The sequence below is a fragment of the Pteropus alecto genome, unplaced genomic scaffold (assembly GCF_000325575.1).
Source record: "Pteropus alecto unplaced genomic scaffold, ASM32557v1 scaffold35, whole genome shotgun sequence".
Classification (NCBI taxonomy): Eukaryota; Metazoa; Chordata; class Mammalia; order Chiroptera; family Pteropodidae; genus Pteropus; species Pteropus alecto.
The window spans coordinates 14,083,975-14,102,170 of record NW_006437828.1 but is presented as its reverse complement, the minus strand read 5'-3'; the positions used below and the strand labels follow the sequence as shown (position 1 = coordinate 14,102,170).

The following is an 18,196-nucleotide window of genomic DNA, read 5'->3' as shown; positions in this document are numbered from 1 at the left end:
GAAGGGACAGTCATTGAAGCAGCCGTCCCCGAATTTGGCTTCAGCCACCCTTTTCAGCCTTTGAAATGGCCGAGGACCCTAAAGAGATTGGAGTTTTGTGAGTTACATGCATTAATATTTACCATATAGAAGTTAGAAGTTTTAGAAATCGTTTGTTTATAAAGAGTGGCGTGGTTTACACCTTTGCAGACCCTCAGTGCCGCTGCTGTGGGACAGCAGGTCTGCTCCTGAGTTCACGTGTCAGCGCTCCTTGGGGATGTGTCATTGCACACCAATGAGTGTGAGTGATAGCTGGGTATCTAGTGTCACCGGCCTCTTAGGGGCACTACAGAAGTAACTAGGACCCCAAGGGTCCTGCAGGGTCCCTAGGCAGCAGTGGCCACGGGTGAGGCCAGCACTGACAGCAGTGTCCCCGGTGCTGAATTCCGACCTCCCAGCAGGTGACAAAGTGACAGGCCCAGTTTCGCAGTGTGGGCTGTGGGTGCCCGGGATCACATGGGCGAGCTGTGCGTGGACAGCAGGGGCCAGCGGAGCTCCCGAGCGAAGCCCTGCCCCATCCGCACGGTGGGCGTCAGATGCTGGGGACAACCGAGAACTGGCAGCCAACTTTGGTGGCTGTGGGACACCGGGACCTGTGCGTGGGAGGCAGGTTGGGCGGGGACAGACCCATCGGGGACATGGCATCTGGAGGCAGGGAACCAGCGTGAGTGTGAGCGGGCGAGAGGGACGAAGGGCCACTGGATGTGATGGGAGGAAGGGCAGGGAGGGCACAGCAGGGACCGAGGCGGCACAGTTGAGAAAACTGAGAACAGTAACCATAGTTCAGAAGGATTGTCACGAAAACGGTAGCTTTGGAGCAGGTCGCGTGCCCTGGTGGTTGGAGCCATCGAAGGAGAAAGACGCTGGGACAGCACCGCTCCGGGGACAGGATGCAGAGACGCCCTGGGTAAAGCGGGCTTGGCTCTCCACTGGGCAAGTGCGCCAGGACGCTCGTCCCTGTCACACCTCAGGGTCCTCAGGCACAGAAGACGGAGTAGTGCGTGCAGTCTCTCACGCAGGAGAAAAAGTCAGAGCGGCCGCCATCACGCTCGTGTCGGCTGGTCTGCACACTGTGTTGATTACAGAGCAGGGGCCCAGCCCCAAACCACAGACCAGTACCGGTCCGTGGCCCGTTAGGAACCGGGCCGCACAGCAGGAGGGGAGCGGCAGGCAAGCAGGTGAAGCTCCGTCTGTGTGCGGCCGCTCCCCAGCGCTGGAGTCACCGCCTCAGCTCCACCTCAGGTCATCAGGCGTCAGAGTCCCGTAGGAGCACCGGTCCCTGGTGCCACAAAGGCTGGGGACGCTGTTATAGATCACTGTGCTTTGTGTTTCCATGGGAAACAGATTCATGCTTAGCTTTTTCCCTCTTTCTTTTAAGCTGTTGCAGCTAATTGCAAAATCCCAGTTAACTTCCCTGAGTGGCGTGGCTCAGAAGAATTACTTCAACATTTTGGATAAAATCGTTCAAAAGGGTAAGAGGATGACTGACGTTTTTAATCCTGTAAATCTTAATGAAATCAGTGTAAGAAGAAGGGATTTTTCTTACATTTTTCTCCAATATTGTCAAATCAGTGACGTCCACTGATGTCCAGTGAGACGAGCACACAGGTCGCTCCCTCAACGTCTTAAAGTTCTGTTACTGTCGTTTATTTATTTTTTTTGAAAAGTTACTTTTTCATACAGTGGAGCATATTGTAATAAGAGGTAAGGAAAAAGTTATCTCACCTTTTCATGGTCGGCCATGGTTTTGCTTTAGCTGTGTGACACTCCCATAATCAGCAGGGTTGGCACTTAATTGCTCTGGCGTCAAATAAATCTCTTTTTAATTAATGTTCATATTGATTAATTAGTGGTTAATAATCAGTGGAACTTGAAATTTCATACCGTGAGTTTTTACATATATATGAACTTATGACCATTTGAAATATTCATTCTCTTTATGATAAGTATAAAAGAAAATAGAGACTGGCAGTTTTAAAGTCAAAATTGTGGACTCAACCTAACTGCACTATCAGGAAATATTTTAAAGTTTTTTAAATCTCATATTTGCGATCTCAAAAACGTTGCCAGTTTGTGGTTGCAGTGAAAGTAGATCATTGTTTTTACTGTGGCAAAATATGCATAATATAAAATTAGCTTTTTTCCTCATTTTAAGCACCCAGTTTGGTGGCGTTGAGCACACTCACACCACTGTAGCCGTCTGTACCACCTGCAGGACTTCTCATCATCCCAAGCTGACACACACACACACACTCAGCCCCTGCCCCAGCCCGGCTCAGCGGATCTGACTCCTCTGGGTCCCTCACACGAGGAGGGTCACACAGAGTCTGTCCTTCTGTGACTGGCTTATTTCACTCAGCGCAGTGTCCCCAAGGTCACCTGTGTTGTTGCGTGGGTGGGCTGTCCTTCCGTGCTGCGCTGAGCAGTGCCCCACCGTGCGGCCTGCCTCGCGCGTTGCTCTGTGCGTGGACACCTCCTTTCCAGCAGCGGGTGACCGTCCACAGTTGTACTTTTGTCATTCCAGTTCTCAGCGACCAGCAGAACCCTCGCCTCATCAAGGACCTTCTCCAGGACCTGAGCTCCACGCTTTGCATCCTGACCAGGGGCGTTGGGAAGTTCATGCTGGTCGGGAACATCAACGCCTGGGTTTGCCGGCTGGAGACGGTGCTCGCATGGCAGCAGCAGCTGCAGAGTCTCGAGATGACTCAGGTATGAAGCTTTTGGCCTAAGGCGGTCACGCCGACTTTACGTGACAAAGCCCATGAGCGCTCCTGTGTGTGTAAGACTATCTGTAAGACTAGTTCCTGTGTGTGTAAGACTATCTGTAAGACTACCGCAGCTGTCGAAAGGTTCTTTGTCTCTCCAGGCTGTTCATTGTTTTAAGATGGATTAAGACCAGAAGACCCTTTGATGGCTTGTAGTTGTCATTGCACAGAGCTGATCCTGTGGGTGACACGGCAGTAAATTAATTTATCTTTAAAGGAAATGAGGTGTTCTAGGCTAAAATAACACTCAGTAAATTACGGCTCAGTTGTATTGCCAGCGATTCCACATCTGTCCAGTTGCTTCTGCAGAGTGGCCCCGTGTGTCCTGCTTGCTGACTTGTGCTACTAAACGTTGTATGTACCTGTATTCACGGTCCTTTTTGTTGCTGTACGTTGCGTGTTGCGTGTACCTGTGTTCGTGATGCTTTGGCGACACTGGACATGGGAAAGAACGTGCTTTTTCTTATTCTGGTGACAAGTTTCAACAAGGAAATGCGAAGCCCATCCATCGCCTTAAGTCGCTGTTGCAGGCTGAGCGTCGTCATCTCCCGTGGTCCATAAGAGAAGGAATAAGCAGAAGGTATATATCCTCAGGCCCGAGGCACAAACCATTCCACGAACTGTGCTCCTGCTAGGGCTAAAATTCCCTTTATCACCTTGTCACCTGAGGCTCCACGTGAAGGCTGTTTTCAGGTGCTCTGAACACCTCAGCGTCCGGCCATTTATTTGCCGCCTGCTTACGTGTTTGCAGAGGAGCGGTGACTGACAGGGCTTGGAGTGACGACGGGTAGTCTGACACTCAGCATCATCAGACGTGATGCCACAGTGGCCCTACGCTTTCCTGGTCCAGGTCCTTCCTCAGGGAGGGGTCCTCTAAGACTCGGCACGTGTGACTGGGTCCCATCTGTCCCCCGGGTAGCTGGTCTCTGTGCTGGTGCCAGCTCAGCGATGAGTTCCAGGCATGTGGTCTGTGGCGGCCAGCTGTGCGTTCACTGGTTAGCGTCCCCAGAGAAGGGAGCGCTTGGCTGGAGGCCGTAGGCAGGGCCAGCTCCTGGTACTCGGAGAGAATGTGGATCAGTGTCAGCCTCAGACCAGCGGTAAGAGCAAAGGGCCACCAGAGCTGGGCCAGCACGTGTCACATGGGGAGGGGGAGCAGGAACGCATCAGGTCCGCCTCCCGCCTGGGTAACGGCAACCTGGAGAGCAAGGCCTCGTGCCCGGCCTCCTCCCAAATGTCCCTTTCCCTTCACACTGCTTTGGGAGGGGAGCAGAAGGATGATGGGACGGAGCGTCCCCTGCTGGCCTGCCAGGGCACTGGCAGCCATACTGAGGAGGTACGGGGGCTGCGGCCTTTTTCCTGGGCACCCCCACCGTGGTGCTTAGAGCTGGCTCTTCCGTGGCACGGCCGTGCTGTTGGGGCTGGAGGTGACTATCACCAGCTGTCATGTTGCTTGAGTAGGAGAAACAAGGTGCCAAGACGAAAGTTATGTGCGTTAGGGACAGCACAGGAGCGCGTCCCGTCACATCGAGACTTTGGGACAGCCTTTGGAACCTGTGTGGCTTGTGGGTGCTGGGCATCTGCTACTGCACCCTGAATGCCCCTGTTGTGTCACTGCGGTGAGCTGGGCGTCCTGGACCCGTGGCAGGTCATCGTTCAGCTGCAGGACTCACTCAGAGGACTGTCACCCTCCCTGCAGCCCCTTACCCGCAAGGCTCTTGGGGCACGAGACAGCCCAGCCAGGGCAGCAAGTCCTGGTCCACTGTTGGTCACAGTCGTCTTAGGGCCACCCAAGCAGGCAGGAGGCAGGGCAGGGACATCCCGCAGCTCCGAGGACCCTGGCAGAGTCAAGTTCGCTGGCCACAGCCAGTGAGCAGACCTGGTCCCGAGAGCCCTAGAGTCTGGAGCCCCGTGTGCGTCAGCGTTAGGGGCGTTCGGGGACACAGAGGCCCTGCGTCTGCTCGTCCCTGCATGGCTGTCCACTGGGGGCTGCTCACACTGCACACGACTGCCATATGTGCTTCTGGGTGAGAGCTGTCACCACCCTGATGTCACCGGGTGAAATAGGAAGTAACGTTTTGAGGCGGTGGACAGAAGTCATGTTTGTTATCAATCTATTTTCTCTATTTAAAAAATTTTTTCTTGGAAAATGGCAGTTTCTCTTTAACTTCTGAGTGGTTTACTAGAAGTAGAGTTAAGAGCGACTATGTGCCATGAGACCACTGGGTTTTAAAAGTACTTTTAACTTGATGTGAATGTCATACTTGGAATGTGTTTTTTGGGCTGCGGGGTGTTTGGGTCCCGTCTTCTGTAACTGTCCTACATCTCACCTGTGAGTCACCAGTGTCCTAGTCAGAATCTCCACAGGGAACAGTGCCTGGGGACAACCTCCAGTCCAGTCAGAAGTCCCTGGGTTGTAAGGCATGGCGGGACGGGGCAAACGAGAACCAGAATTAGGTAAAAGTTTTTCAATATTTGCAGGGTTCTCGGTAGTGTTCGTGCATAGTTGATTCCTTGTTTTCGTGATTTACTCTCATAAAAAGGGTAGTTTTCTCTCTCTCTCAGACAAGGGCTGGTGCTTCTCTGAACCCTGGAGGCCAGGCGGGCGGGGTGCTCGTGGACGGGGTCGTGAGTGCCCGTGGCGTCCCCAGGGCCAGGGGCCTGGTGCCCAGCTCGCATCAAAGCCTCTCCGCTGAGTCACGCCTGCTGCGCCCGTCACCACCAGCACAGACCTCGTGCTCTCATAAAACGTGAACTTTGCTTTGGGAGCTGCGCCTGGAGGTCCGGCTGTGGTGCGGTGTCCGTGTCTCCTGCATCTTCTCAGTGACCCTGTGCATTCTCATTCAGGAAGCACTTCCTACACACCCGCCATGTGCCAGGCACACTGCTCACTAGATGCAGCTTTAGTCCAGGGCCTCCGGGTGCCCAGTGGAGGTGCTGGCCGGCCACGGGCCCACGGGTGTGGCACAGGTGCGCACCGAGCATTGCCTCACCGAGGACGTGACGGTGCAGGGCCTTTCAAGAGGAGAAGTAGTTCCCCGATGGGTGTGGGTCATTGCTCAAAACCCAGCTCTCTGGGGACAAGGCCGGTTTGTAGCATCTGTCAGTTTCCCACGTGGCCGACTTCAAGCCAAGCAAAAGGTAGCTGGTTTATGAAATTCCGGAAAGTTGCAGAATTGGCTCCCATGAGCTGGTACCGGCTGGCACCAACATGTCACTGCCTAACCAGGGGACATAAGAGCTTTGCGGGTAAGGAGCCCGTGTGGCCAGAGGTGTGGGAACCTGCATTTAGTGGCCAGCGTGAGTGTGCCGGATGCCGAGTGCTCAGGAGAAGGGGGTGATGAGGCACCGACGCAGACCAGCACCAGCCAACGGCGGCACGGCCAGTGGGCATGCAGAAGCCCCGCGGTTTCCCATGTGGGTCGCTGAGAGGGGCCCCTCGGGCACCAGCGAGGGGGCAGCGCGTGGGGAAGCCGAGCCCGCTGCCATTGCCCAGTGGGCGCTTCGGGGGAGGCTAGGGGGGACCAGAGGCTGGCTGAGCGCTGGGACTCAGGTGGGGGGGGCGGTTCCTCCCAAGACGTGCTCCCGAGACGTTGAGCAGCCCTCGTGGGTGGCTGAAGACATGCTTCCGTTCGCACAGGTGCACCAGCTGAGGCTGTCCCCAGGCAGGGTCGTGGGGGGCTGTTTCTTGTCGCCTTGACCTCGGCCAGCGGGTCAGCAGGGCGTGCTAAGCTGAGGGGGCAGTGTGGCTCCTGACTCCCCGGAGTTCGGGGCCGCTTTAGTGGAAGACGGCTCAGATGAGAAATGCCAGCAGTTCCGCTGGGCCTTTCGTCTGTGGTCCTGACAGGCTATATATCTGGACCCTTCAGGAGACCAGACACCCAGCCGCCAAGCAGCGTCTGACCCGTCCTGTGCCGGGACGTCCCCCACTCCTGCCACCGAGCCTCATGACTGCAGCAGCCTGTCCGGGATGGATGTTCCTGAGTGGGAGGGGTGGTGCCCGCTCAGGACAGGCCTGAGTTCTCGGATGGCACAGAGACCGCTGCTCGCGGACAACTTCACGTGTCATCTCCCACGCAGACCTTGGCCGCAGGCTGGTGGGAAGGACGGGCGCCGGCCAGCTCTGTGACCTGAGCGCGTGGTCAGTGGCGAGCGGTTGCTCACCTGTCTGTGCGTCACAGCTCGCACGGTGCCACGTTAGGACCGATGGTGCCCAAGCATGGCTCCCGCCCAACGTGGAGCAGAGACGCATGTGTGGGGCGCAGCCGGGAAGGGACGCATGACACACTGCAACCAGGTCCAGAACTGTCGGCTGGAGTCAAGGCCCATGGTGCCAGCAGCCCCACATGCTTAGACGTAGAAACGTAACCCCACGTCTCCATGGGTGTACAGGAAGACTCTGTGGTGGTCCACAGCTAGAACAGTGATGGAGGCAGGAGGAAGGACAGTGGGGCACAGCGTGCCCGGCCCGCAGTGCCCGTGTCCACCACCCTGCAGACATCAGGTCATTTATGGGACCAGACTCATGGAATTAATTGGTCTGTAACTGTCCGCTGCGTCCAGGAGCAGCAGGGTCGTAGAAGGGAACAGCAGAAAGAAGCCAGCTGTCCTTAAGGCACAGTGCAGGGACTAGCTGGGGACAGTCCCCCCACAGCAGGAGGAGGCTGCTGGGGAGAATGCGGGCTATGCCGGGAGCCCAGGCAGCCGCCTGTTCCCGCACAGCACAGGCCCCCGGTGTGGCCCCCGGTGTGGCCCCCGATACACACACAGCTGGTTTTCAGCAGGCTTGTGTGGGGGGGGTGACACGCTGTTGACTCACAGGCTTATGTGAGGGAGGGTGTCGCTCGTGGATCTGAAACCGCAGAGATTTAAAGCTGGGAGGGACCACAGAGACATTAGTCCTCCCCAGGCCTGGAGCACAGGGTAGCACCCTCAGGGCTCGCCGTTGTCCAGGTGCCTTTGTAAGTGTCTGTCACCATCTAGTAAATAAATCTTGCATGAGCTGGGTCTGGAGGAGCTGTCAGCACTGATAGCCCAGGTCTGCTTTTGGCGCATGCCCTCTCCGGCCGGTCACTGTGCGGCCAGCCCTGCCTGTGGCTGCTAAGAGCAAGGCGTGGGGTCATGGGCATAGGCGTTTGTGCCCTGCAAGACAGGGCTCAGTGACCTCGGCAGGCGTCTTGTGCGCTGCCGTCGTCTGGGGTCTGCGCATGGCCGCTAGCCCGCAGCCGAAGGCACCTGCTCTGTCCCCTCCAGCAGGTGAACCACGGCCTCACGCTCAGCGACCTCCCTCTGCACATGCTGAACAACATCCTGTACCGATTCTCAGACGGGTGGGACATCATCACTTTAGGCCAGGTGACCCCGACGCTCTACACGCTCAGCGAGGACAGGCAGCTTTGGAAGAAGCTGTGCCAGTACCACTTCGCTGAAAAGCAGGTGAGTGGCTGGGCCCGCTCCCGCTCGGGCTCTCTGTGGTTCAGGTGTGTTTTTAAAGGGTTGGAAATGGTTGGGATTTATCAAAATCATTCATGGTTTTCCTTCCACGTTAAAAAAGAACTATGATTCTAAAAACAGCCTTAAATAAGCAGAACGGGAGCCGAGCTCTGACGTGCATCTGTCGGGAGTGGTCATGTTGGTCCCTGGGCCGTAGGCTTCCCCGACTGACCACTCACGTTCCACTTCTGCATCCTAGCACGCCACGTGTCACCTCGTGTCCGTTGCACTCACGTCCGCTTGAGCATCGGTTTGTTGTCAGGGGAAGCGCACCGTTCTCCACGTCCCCTCCTGGGTCCCTGCACCTTCAGCAGCCTGGTCCTGCTGAGGAGGGGGGGCGTGTCAGGAGATTGGGTCTGGATGAGATAGAGCATCGGTTTGTTGTCAGGGGAAGCGCACCGTTCCCCACGTCCCCTCCTGGGTCCCTGCGCCTTCAGCAGCCTGGTCCTGCTGAGGAGGGGGGGGCGTGTCAGGAGATCGGGTCTGGATGAGATGGGGACAGATGTGACGTGCCGTAGACCGTGTGTGCTGTCGACGCTGTCCACTTAGGAGGACCGGAGGTGGGCGACTTCCCTGAGAAGCGGAGGAGACCTGGGCGGTAGGCAGCTGTGGGCAGTCTCTGCATGTGAGGGCCCAAAGCAGACGGCAGTGCTGTGCTTGAGGAGATGGGGACGACACGGTGTTGCGGCCCGAGGCCTAGGTGGCCGCGCCACACCCTCGTCGTCACCCAGTGGGTGAGGGAAGCCACTGATGCGGTTTTTAGAAGGTCGTTTGTGGACTCTGAGGGGCCCGTGGAGCTGCCCCCAGACAGAAGGTGGTGGTGGACTCAGCTGACCTCCGTGGACTTGATGCTGATGGGCCAGAGGGCAGGTGAGCTGGGCCCGGCGGTTTCTGCAGGCACCAGAGGACATGGGTCAGCCCGCAGTGGTCTCGGGCTGGACAGGCCCATCCGAAGGGAAGGGCTCAGAGGACGTGAGGCTGCGCAGCCACCTGGGAGCCACAGCATGCCCTGCGGAGGACACAGGCCCCCAGAGCCCTGAGGTGCCGAGGCTGCCAGAGGTCGGACGGGGTCTGCAGCGCTGACGAGTGGCCCCGGGGAAGACTGTGCTAGGCGGACTTGTGTGGGCTGTAGGGTTAGAGAGTCGGTGTTGGCTTGAATGGGGAAGGAAGTAGATGGAATGCAAATCCCCCTCAGGGTCTGGGGCCGCTGCGTGCATAGAGGGTTTCACCAGGGAGGGGCGCTGGTGCGTCTGGGGAACGGGCAGGTGGTGCCACGCGGGTTGCTAGGTGCGCCTGGCTGGCCGCCGGCTCTGTGTGTGTGCCGGGACCCAGCCACGTGCTGGGTGCCCGGGAGGGTGCCGGATGGGTCGTTCGTGCGGCCCCTGCGTTTCCCTAAAGCCGCCCCTTGACAGAGGGTTTGTGTCCTGCACCAGATGCTTGTGGTCATCAGTGAGCACCTGCAGGTGCGTCTTGTCTGCTTAGGTTTTCCTGACTAAGCGTAAAGACGCAGCATCCAAAACAAACAGTCTGTTCTCGGGGTCTCAGTAACTAATGCTGAGACACTGGAGAGGGACCAGCATACTGGAAGCAGCTTTATGGGTGGCACGGGTGACATGTGAGGGACGGCTGATTCGGTTAATCTGAGACAGTGCTGACGTGAGCATCTGATGTGGACGTCAGGTTTGAGGTGAGGAAAATCGGGGCCATCCAGGAGGAAGCAGTGGGTCTTTCTCCCCATGACCGCTGGCATGGCGCGGAGTTGGACGTGAAGCCACAAGGTTTTACTCTCCAGGGGCCCTTTCTTACCGACGCCTGGAGGACACAGAAACTAACATAATCGGGCCTGTAACTATTTTTCTTTTTTGAGCTTTTCTCCTGGCAAATTCTATTAGAAACAAGAATTTTCTCATTGACTCAGAATGCGTTTCTCAAAGTCCTCAGAAGCTGTGACTGAAGTCTGTGTCCACTACCCAAGCGATCGTTTTCAAATAGAAAGCGAGGCGTGTGTGTCTGTACCAGGCTTTATGAGGGACCGACACAGACACATGTCATGTCAGTGTGCTTCACAGACAGTGTGTTTTTCACTAATTGAAGCCAAGACCCTTTACCAGCAGAAAGATTCCGGCTTGCTGTATTCGATGCTTGCCTCGTGGTCTGGGAGTGAGCATGCAGCGTCTCCGACTCCACCTGCTCGGTGTTTAAAAGGCAGAAGGCCCTGCCCTCCCCTTCTCAGCCCTCCCCTCCTCAGCCCTCCCCTCCCCGCATGGCCTCTGCCAGGTCACTTAGTGCGGGCTTGTCGTTCAGGCTGTTAGGCACACACAGACTTGATCTGCTGTGCACGCTCATTTTTCACACCTTCGTTAGGACGTCATTCACACTGTAGCCTGTATTCCAGTCAACTTTGGGATGTTTTCATCACTTCAGGAGGAAGCCCCATGCCCTTTGGCTTGAGCCCAGCGCCAAGCAGGCCCCATCCCCGTCCCTGCAGATGGGCCTGTCCTAAGTGGAGTCAGGATGCTTGGGCCTCATGCGATGGGCTGTTCCCGTGGCGTGGTGTCCGTCGCAGATGTCAGCCTGCGATCCTCACAGCTCACTGCTACTCCACTCTGTGGACAGACCTCATCTGTCCCGTTCGTCATGGGCATTGGGTCGCTTGCACCTGTGGCTGTCATGAGTCACACCGCTGTGACATTGCATTTGCCTGCACTCTCGTTCTGGGTGGCGATTCTGGGTCAGACAGTAACTGCATGTTCAGATTCTCGTGGGCCCCTTAGGCTGTCTCCACAGTGGCTAAACCACCTCACATCCTCCCGCTTCACTAGTTCATCTACACTTGGTGTCACCTGGCGCAGCCCCCTCATGGGTGTGAGGTGGTGTCTCATCCGCTTCCCTGGTGACTGAGAGGTTGGCACCTTTGGGGACGTGTCTTTTCAAGTGCTCGCCCATTTTTCGGGTGGGCTCTCGTCACTGCTGACGTGCGCGTGTTCTTTGTTCCACATACCGGTCCCGTTTTGGGGGTGTGACGTGGGCACTTGGGTTCGTTTTCGGTTACGGTCGACACACGGTGTTGTACTCACGTGTGGTTACAGCTCGGCGATGAGACTTAGGTTGGCTTAATCACGCACCACGGACGTCGCTCCGGATCAGACTACCTGGACCCGTCTCACGCCGCCCGGTGCCCGTGGGCCGGACGTATCAGTCTGATTTAATCCAACTCCAATTTCAAATAATTTCACGTTTCTTGCACTGCGTTAAATCGTTTTGCACCTAACGTTCTTCAGCGAAACTTCTGAGCAGTTTGCCGGTGTCCAGTTTTGCAGACATTTGGTCCTTTCCGAGAGCGGCCACGTGGACTGGAAGCTGATGTACTTCGTGCTCCGGAAGCACTACCCCGCCAGGGAGCAGTACGGCGACACGCTGCACTTCTGCCGGCACTGCAGCATCCTCTTCTGGAAGGTAAGCGCCCCACACGCGCTCTTCGGCTTGCAGGGGGCAGTTTGGTGGAACAGATTATTCGTTGGTGTTTTAAATGCAGTGGTCAGGGAAATGGGGAATCCTGTCTGTGGTGAGGAAGGCGGTGAGCTGCATGTCACCGGGGCAGGGGACAGGTCCACGGAGGCGAAGCCTGCTGAGGTTTGCGTCAGGTGTTGAGGGCGAAATGCTTGGCCGCCTCCTCTCCCTGGACGGCTCTCTTCTCCCTGTCAAGCTTGTGGGGCCGCATCCCCGAGGGGAGGTTGGCGTCCTTGGGTCCCGGTCCTGGGCTGGTGGCTTCTCCTGGCAGTGGCTCTGGGCTTTCTGCCTACCCTCGACCTGAGGAAAAGGAAGAAGTTTACTTACCTTTCCCCAAGCTGGGCCTTCCTCCCACAGCCCGTCCCCAGCTATTGATGGAACTGATCCCAGGGACAGCCCTCCCCCCACAGTGTCCCCAGGTGGCTCCCCTCCTCAGAGCTCCTGATACCTGTCCCAGACTTTAAAGTGATTGGGCCAAACCTTGAGTGGGCCCCCCATGCTGATCCACAAGTCTGAGCCTTCAGCGAGCACCTGGACTGGGACCCTTCGTGCCTGGCAATTTCAGCATCAGAGGGGAGTGGGCGCCCTCTGCCCGAGGCTCCCCTGTCGTTAGTCTGACTGCGCCATGCAGCCTTTCCCTGACGAAGACGGGTTCCACGGTCGTGGGTAAGCTTCTGCGTGCCTCCTTTGCAGTGACAGGCTATGTTCCTGCCACGTCATGTTAGTCATCTGGCACGCCTTTCCGTGCACTGTCTTGAGTTTGAATACATCCGGTGTGCGATTTCATTGGAGGAAAAGAGGTGACACTCGTCAGCTGGTCGTGAGTGTGACTGTGCGTCCCTTGACTCACCAAGGCCCTCACCTCCTGGAGGGTCCCTCATGGTCCCTCACCTCGTACCTGAACACCACGCTTGTTTGTTCACGGTCACGTGCTGCTCAGGGACGGGGCGAGGGGGCACACTCTGAGAATGTGTCACTGGTGATTTCGTCGTGCGAACGTCACACAGGCACTCACACACCTGGCTACCAGCCTGTACAGCTTGTGACTGTACAAACCAACGTGAGATTACGTCAGGCCAAATGGTGCATCCGAGACGCACAGCAGCCTTGAGACGCGCTGCACGGCTGCCGCGCCTCAGCGACCTCTGCGAGCGGAGCAGCCGAAGGACGATCAAGCACAGGAAGTAGGTACGCGCCCCGGTAACGCGTCTGCTCTCGGGTGTCACAGTATGTGACCGTGTGCCACGAGGCAGGGCTACACGTGAGTGACGAGTGGCGCTGCCACATCCCGACGGCGGGTCACTAGGCGACAGGGCCTTCGGCTGCAGTGTAACCGTGGGGCTCTGCAGCACGGGGCTTGTCGGCATCCGAATCATATGCTCCGTGTTACCTGCAACTGGCCGGATGGACACACGGGACCTAGATTGTCAGATACGAGCACGTTCACTTTTTTTTTATTTCGAATTACATTTACGATCACATGGCTGTTAAAATAATCATAGTCTGTGACTGAGCCGTGGGGGTGCAGAAATTGAGTGTCTAGCGTTGTTCACGGTGTCGGAGGTAGGCACCTTGTGGAAAATGCGGGATCTGGTCACTTCCCGTTCGTTGAGAAAGGCGAAGTGCATTACGTGTTTGTAGTGGCACCGTCATTCCCGAGAGCAGGGAGCATCGTGTCCGAGTTCGTTGCCCTGGGTGCTAGGCCCGCGCCACGAGGCACGGGAAGTGTCACTGGGGATTATAGAGACACAGGAGAGAGCCTTATTGTCCAGTGACAGGGCACAGGAAACGCAGCAGGGCAGGTATGTTGTCTGCAAAGACACACAGGCAGATGTTGGTGGGCAGAGAAGAGGTGCCTGTGGGGGCCTTGGGGGTCCCGCCTCATGGGACCAGATTGACCCCTCAGCAGTTCCTCGCATCTCAGAGAATCACCAGCAGGGACTGGAAATGCATGAGGCTGTATCTTCAATGACAGGTGACATACCTTCAGTTTCTACCTTAAATTGATGCTTCTCCCAAGAGCTTTCTGCTTTTCTCTTGAGCAGACTTTTATTCTAAAGAAAAGTGAGAAGCAGCGACACGTTTCTGGGGAAAACACCGTTCACGGGATTAAAGTCTCCCAGCCTTGTACACGGTGAGAGACTTCTGAAGAACGAGGCCGGGGAGCGTGTGGCTCCCTCTTAGTGACTGACATGAGACACTGTTCCTTGGTGCCTGAAGTTGGAAGTTCCAATTCTTAAAAATGGAGAGGCTGTTGTAGCTTTCCAAAATAATTTGCCTGCAGATTCTTTTAGTGAGCCTTCCTGTCTCACTGAACCTCGTTGTGACAATTAGGAACATCTCCTCACGGGCGCCTGCCCACCCTTTTGTGTGCTCAGTGGTGCCCGTGAAGCTGTGGAGGCCACACCTTGCCGTCACGACTGCCTCGGAGGACTGGCCTCCGTGTGTCACAGTTCAGCCCTTGCTGCCGACGTCACGCCAGGAGAGGCGGTTACGGCAGCTTTTACATTTCTGAACCTGTATGTGGAAATGTCAAAAAAGATCAATGTCAGGAATTTCTGGTGGCCCTGCTTCCAGGCTGGCTGTCGAGGAAGCCTGTCTCCCCGACTTGCTGCCCGTGTCCCGGCCACATCTGCAGCCAGCTGCACAGGGGCGGGCGGTGTGGGGGCAGCGAGGGCCGGCCGGGCGCACTCGTCTCCCAGCGGCGTTTGGTGCCGGGCGCGGCCGCGCGGAGTGTCAGGGCTGCGCTTGCTGGGCCCGGCTCGCAGTTGGCGTGTTTACCTGTTTTCTTCAGCATCCCCCAGAGCGTTGTGTGGACTGGGAAAGCCTTGGACGTGGCGGTGGGGCACACTGCTGGTCCGTGTGTCCACGCAGGCCCAGACCCGCCGGTCGCCCAGCATCTGGTTACGTGTCGTCGCTTCGTATCAGACGTGCCTGCGTGGTCCACCTGTTCTGGCCAAAGCTCCCTGGGCGAGGTCTGTTTTCCACCTGCCCGTGAGCGCGAGCAGGGGGCGTAAAGGCGGTGCCTTCAGCTGTGCTGACCTGTGCGACCAAAGTTAGTGACCCTAGGAGGGTCTACCGAGGTGACCCCTGGCCCGGGGCCACCGAGGAGCTATAGAGGGAGAAGGCACGGTCACCAGCCGGCCACACGAAGCTGTTTTATTCCTCACTCTGCACCCGAATGTCTCTACTTCTCAAGTTGAAACTTCAGTTACAACTGGAACGAGTGAGGGTGGTCAGAGGTCGGGACCAGGAGCCAAGACCCTGTGTCCTTTTTTGTTTCACTGTGTCCACGGCTAGAATGCCCACAGGTGCCCAGCTCCACACTGCGGGTCACGGGGTCAGGACCAGGGCGGCGGCTGGAACCTCCGGTTGGGAAACCTGGTCTGGGTCGTGCGGGTGCTGTGCCCACGACCGCCACCCCAGCGCCCCGGGAGGCTGTGCGGGCTGGCTGGTGCACGCTCACCTTCCAAGGGGCCGCGGGGCCAGCGAGCGGGGTCGCACGTGGGGACGGCAGCAGGCGGTGCTGGCCTTGCTGACAGCTGCGACTCGGCAGAGGGGACTGCGGCAGCTGCGCCCAGCACAGCGCAGGGGCGAGGGACGTCTGGAAAGTCCCTCGTCCATTTTTTCAGTGTGGACGCGACGTGGCGACGTCAGCACTGCCTGACAACTCTGTGGACAGTGCGAGGGCTGTCCGGCGCCACGGTCGAGGGCCCGAGGAGGGCGTGGGGATCGTCTGTCTGAAGACCGGCTTCGAGCGTGTGGGTCTTTGGGGCGTTTGCCGGGGTCTTGTGTTGACTTCAGTACATTTCGTTGTCTGTGTTCAGTTGCCGGTGCTGTTAGTTTTCGTAAACGACGTGCATCGAACTGAATCACCTGCGTGCAGCCTGGCTCTTTCTAATCTTTCTCCTTTTTTCCCTCCCCTGCTGCATCCCTTCCTGATCTGTCTTCGCCTCCGAGGACTGCCGCCTTGCTTTGTTGTTCAAGGTACCTTGTGCTTCCCCACACCTGCCCTGCTGGGGTCTGGGGACCAAATCCAGGTGCCGTGTGGGCCCTGCAGCCCCCGCCTAGGAGACCAGCGACACATAGCTGGCAGCGGCCCGAGAGCACGGCTCACAGGTGTGGCCGGCAGCCAAGCTGCGACTCTCTCGCTTTGGCCACCACCAAAGAGTTTTCATGACACACCTTAAGTGCAGCATTGAGCGGCAGAGGCTTGGCCTTACGGGGAGGCTCTGGACACATCCATACAACTGTCCTCAGGTGGGGGCACCTCACGGTACCTGGAGCGTCGGGTCGCTGGCCACAGCCATGCCAGGAGGGTGTGCTGACTTGTGGCCGCTCACCTGTTGGCCTTTGTTCTCTGGGCTCCTCATTCTCTTAGGTTTGTCGTCTTCTTACACAAAACCTGTATGTTTTTTATCATTTTTCTGCCGGGTCCAGGCCTGGGTCTTTAGCTACGTGCTGTAGGAGTGCCGGGCAGGGGTCCCGAGGGCACGGTGTCACAGTATCCCAGTGAAAGGGCGTGGCGAGGACTAGGGAGGTAGAACCCCGGGGTCCCCTTGCCCCGCCCTGGGCCAGGCACAGCCCACGGGGACTGGCCCTGCGCCCACCCACTCGCGGCTTGAGCAGAAATCCCGACCGGAAGTTTCTGCTGAGAACTGCCACTCTGCCTCCGCTTCCAGAACTCTCACCAGTTACCGTCCACACGCCTTTGAGATGGGGTCCGGGGACCGGTTAGAGCAGGAGCTGGTGGCTGATGTGTGTGACGCCTCTCCATTCCTCCCTCAGGACTCCGGACACCCCTGCACGGCCGCAGACCCCGACAGCTGCTTCATGCCCGTGTCTCCGCAGCACTTCATCGACCTTTTCAAGTTCTAAAGGCGCCTCGCCCTGCTGTGTCGCTGTGGGAGGCGGCCCGTGCGTGTGCAGGAGCTGGTTAAGCGGCCCTGGTGGCAGGGCCTCCTGTGCCAGCACAGCTGCTCCTCGGCACCCGCAGGGTACAGATGCTTTACTGTGTGTTTTCATCTTTGAAAGGGGGTCAGGGGACCCAAGTGAAATCATTTCCTTTCTTTAAAAAATTCTTCTAAGCATATTAAAGTTTGCAACTTTGCATAATAATATGGTTCAAAAAAGATTCTGGATTTTCAGCACTATATTCTGTGCTGAACTGACACTAGCAGCCAATAACATGCTTCTTAATTGTCAAATCATAGTTTCCCGATTTTGCGGTGGTTGGGGGCGGGGGACAGAGCAACTGAGCCTCGTACATGCACTGTGCATGCAGAGCGTTTTTCCTAAGATGCACTTTCATGGTGTTGGCTGTGTCTAAGTGACCGCAGGGTGAGTGGCCTTGCTCCTGGGCGTCACGGACAGACGCTGACTGTTGGCAGCGGCACCGTGAAGGGCATAGTGCTGAGCGTGACGCGTCGGGCAGCCCAGTGCCCCCGACCCCTGTACTGGACGCGCTTTTATAGACAAGTAATAAATCACGTTACTGATTCAACTTTGTTGGTTTTGTAACTTACTGAAAAAAGTTGATGTTACTCGTTTAAAGTTTTAAAAGACTCTTATTTTTTTAAATAACGCGTTTATTTTATAAAGTTTTGACCATAAAATTTCCACAAAATGATAATGTATAAAACAAAATAAAACTACCCATAATCCTGTGCTTGCGAGGAAGGGGGCAGCTGCTGAGGACACGTGTGGTCGCGTCGTTGCATCGTGGAGTCCATGGCAGGGGATCCGAGCAAACTTGTTTCCACTCCCTTCAGCCTCTTCTCAGCACACTGAAATTTGCAGTTTCGCATGTTTGTAAATAAAGATTCTGGGTTTTCAGCACCACACTCCATGCTGGTCTGAGCCTCATGGCCAAGAATATGCTTAACTGTCAAACGAGTTTCCTTCTGCGTGCGAAGTAGGGACCTCGTGGCCCTGCGTCCTGAGAGGAGCCTGCCCTAAAACCGTCGGCTTCCGGTGTGCGGTTTTCCTCTCGTAATCAGCCTTTTTTTCAAACGCATTTGTGAAAACATGGCATTTTTGGTTACTTATCAGACTTTCAAGTTGTTTCCAATTCTTCTTGCCAGCAGTGGCTCTGTGGTGAACGCCTGTGCCTCTGTCTGTCCCTTTACGGTGAACGGGAGAACTGAGGTCACGAGTCTAACCATTCAGAGCGTGTTTCCAGGACGCTACCGCCTCTCCTTGCTGCTGCTGTAATGAGCGAGGAACGGGATGTGAGCTTTAACGCTTCTCTATTTACTGGCCATTTGCTTTTGATTTTGATAAATCACATTGTGTGTTCTTGGCCTTTTTTACTTTTCGGGTTTTGGTGTTTTGCGTTTACTTTTTCTTGGAAGGGTGTTAGTCTCTTGAAACCGCAGGTCTTTCTCCTGGCT

General features: G+C 56.6%; 1 protein-coding gene across 6 annotated transcripts in view; it reads left to right on the top strand.

Moving 5' to 3' along the window:
• Positions 1-17,307, top strand: part of FBXO25 (F-box protein 25) — a 31,215-nt gene extending 13,908 nt beyond the window's left edge. For 3 of the 6 annotated variants that reach the window (XM_025048986.1, XM_006914972.2, XM_025048987.1), the window contains 6 exons: positions 1,418-1,511; positions 2,564-2,748; positions 8,055-8,237; positions 11,607-11,750; positions 15,765-15,791; positions 16,593-17,307. In XM_025048986.1, the coding sequence (XP_024904754.1) occupies positions 1,418-1,511; positions 2,564-2,748; positions 8,055-8,237; positions 11,607-11,750; positions 15,765-15,791; positions 16,593-16,682 (723 nt within the window). In that variant the 3' untranslated portion in view covers positions 16,683-17,307. The remainder of the gene's footprint in view (positions 1-1,417; positions 1,512-2,563; positions 2,749-8,054; positions 8,238-11,606; positions 11,751-15,764; positions 15,792-16,592) is intronic. The other 3 variants (XM_015591814.1, XM_006914975.3, XM_025048985.1) reach the window with 2 other exon arrangements.
• Positions 17,308-18,196: the final 889 nt, after the last annotated feature.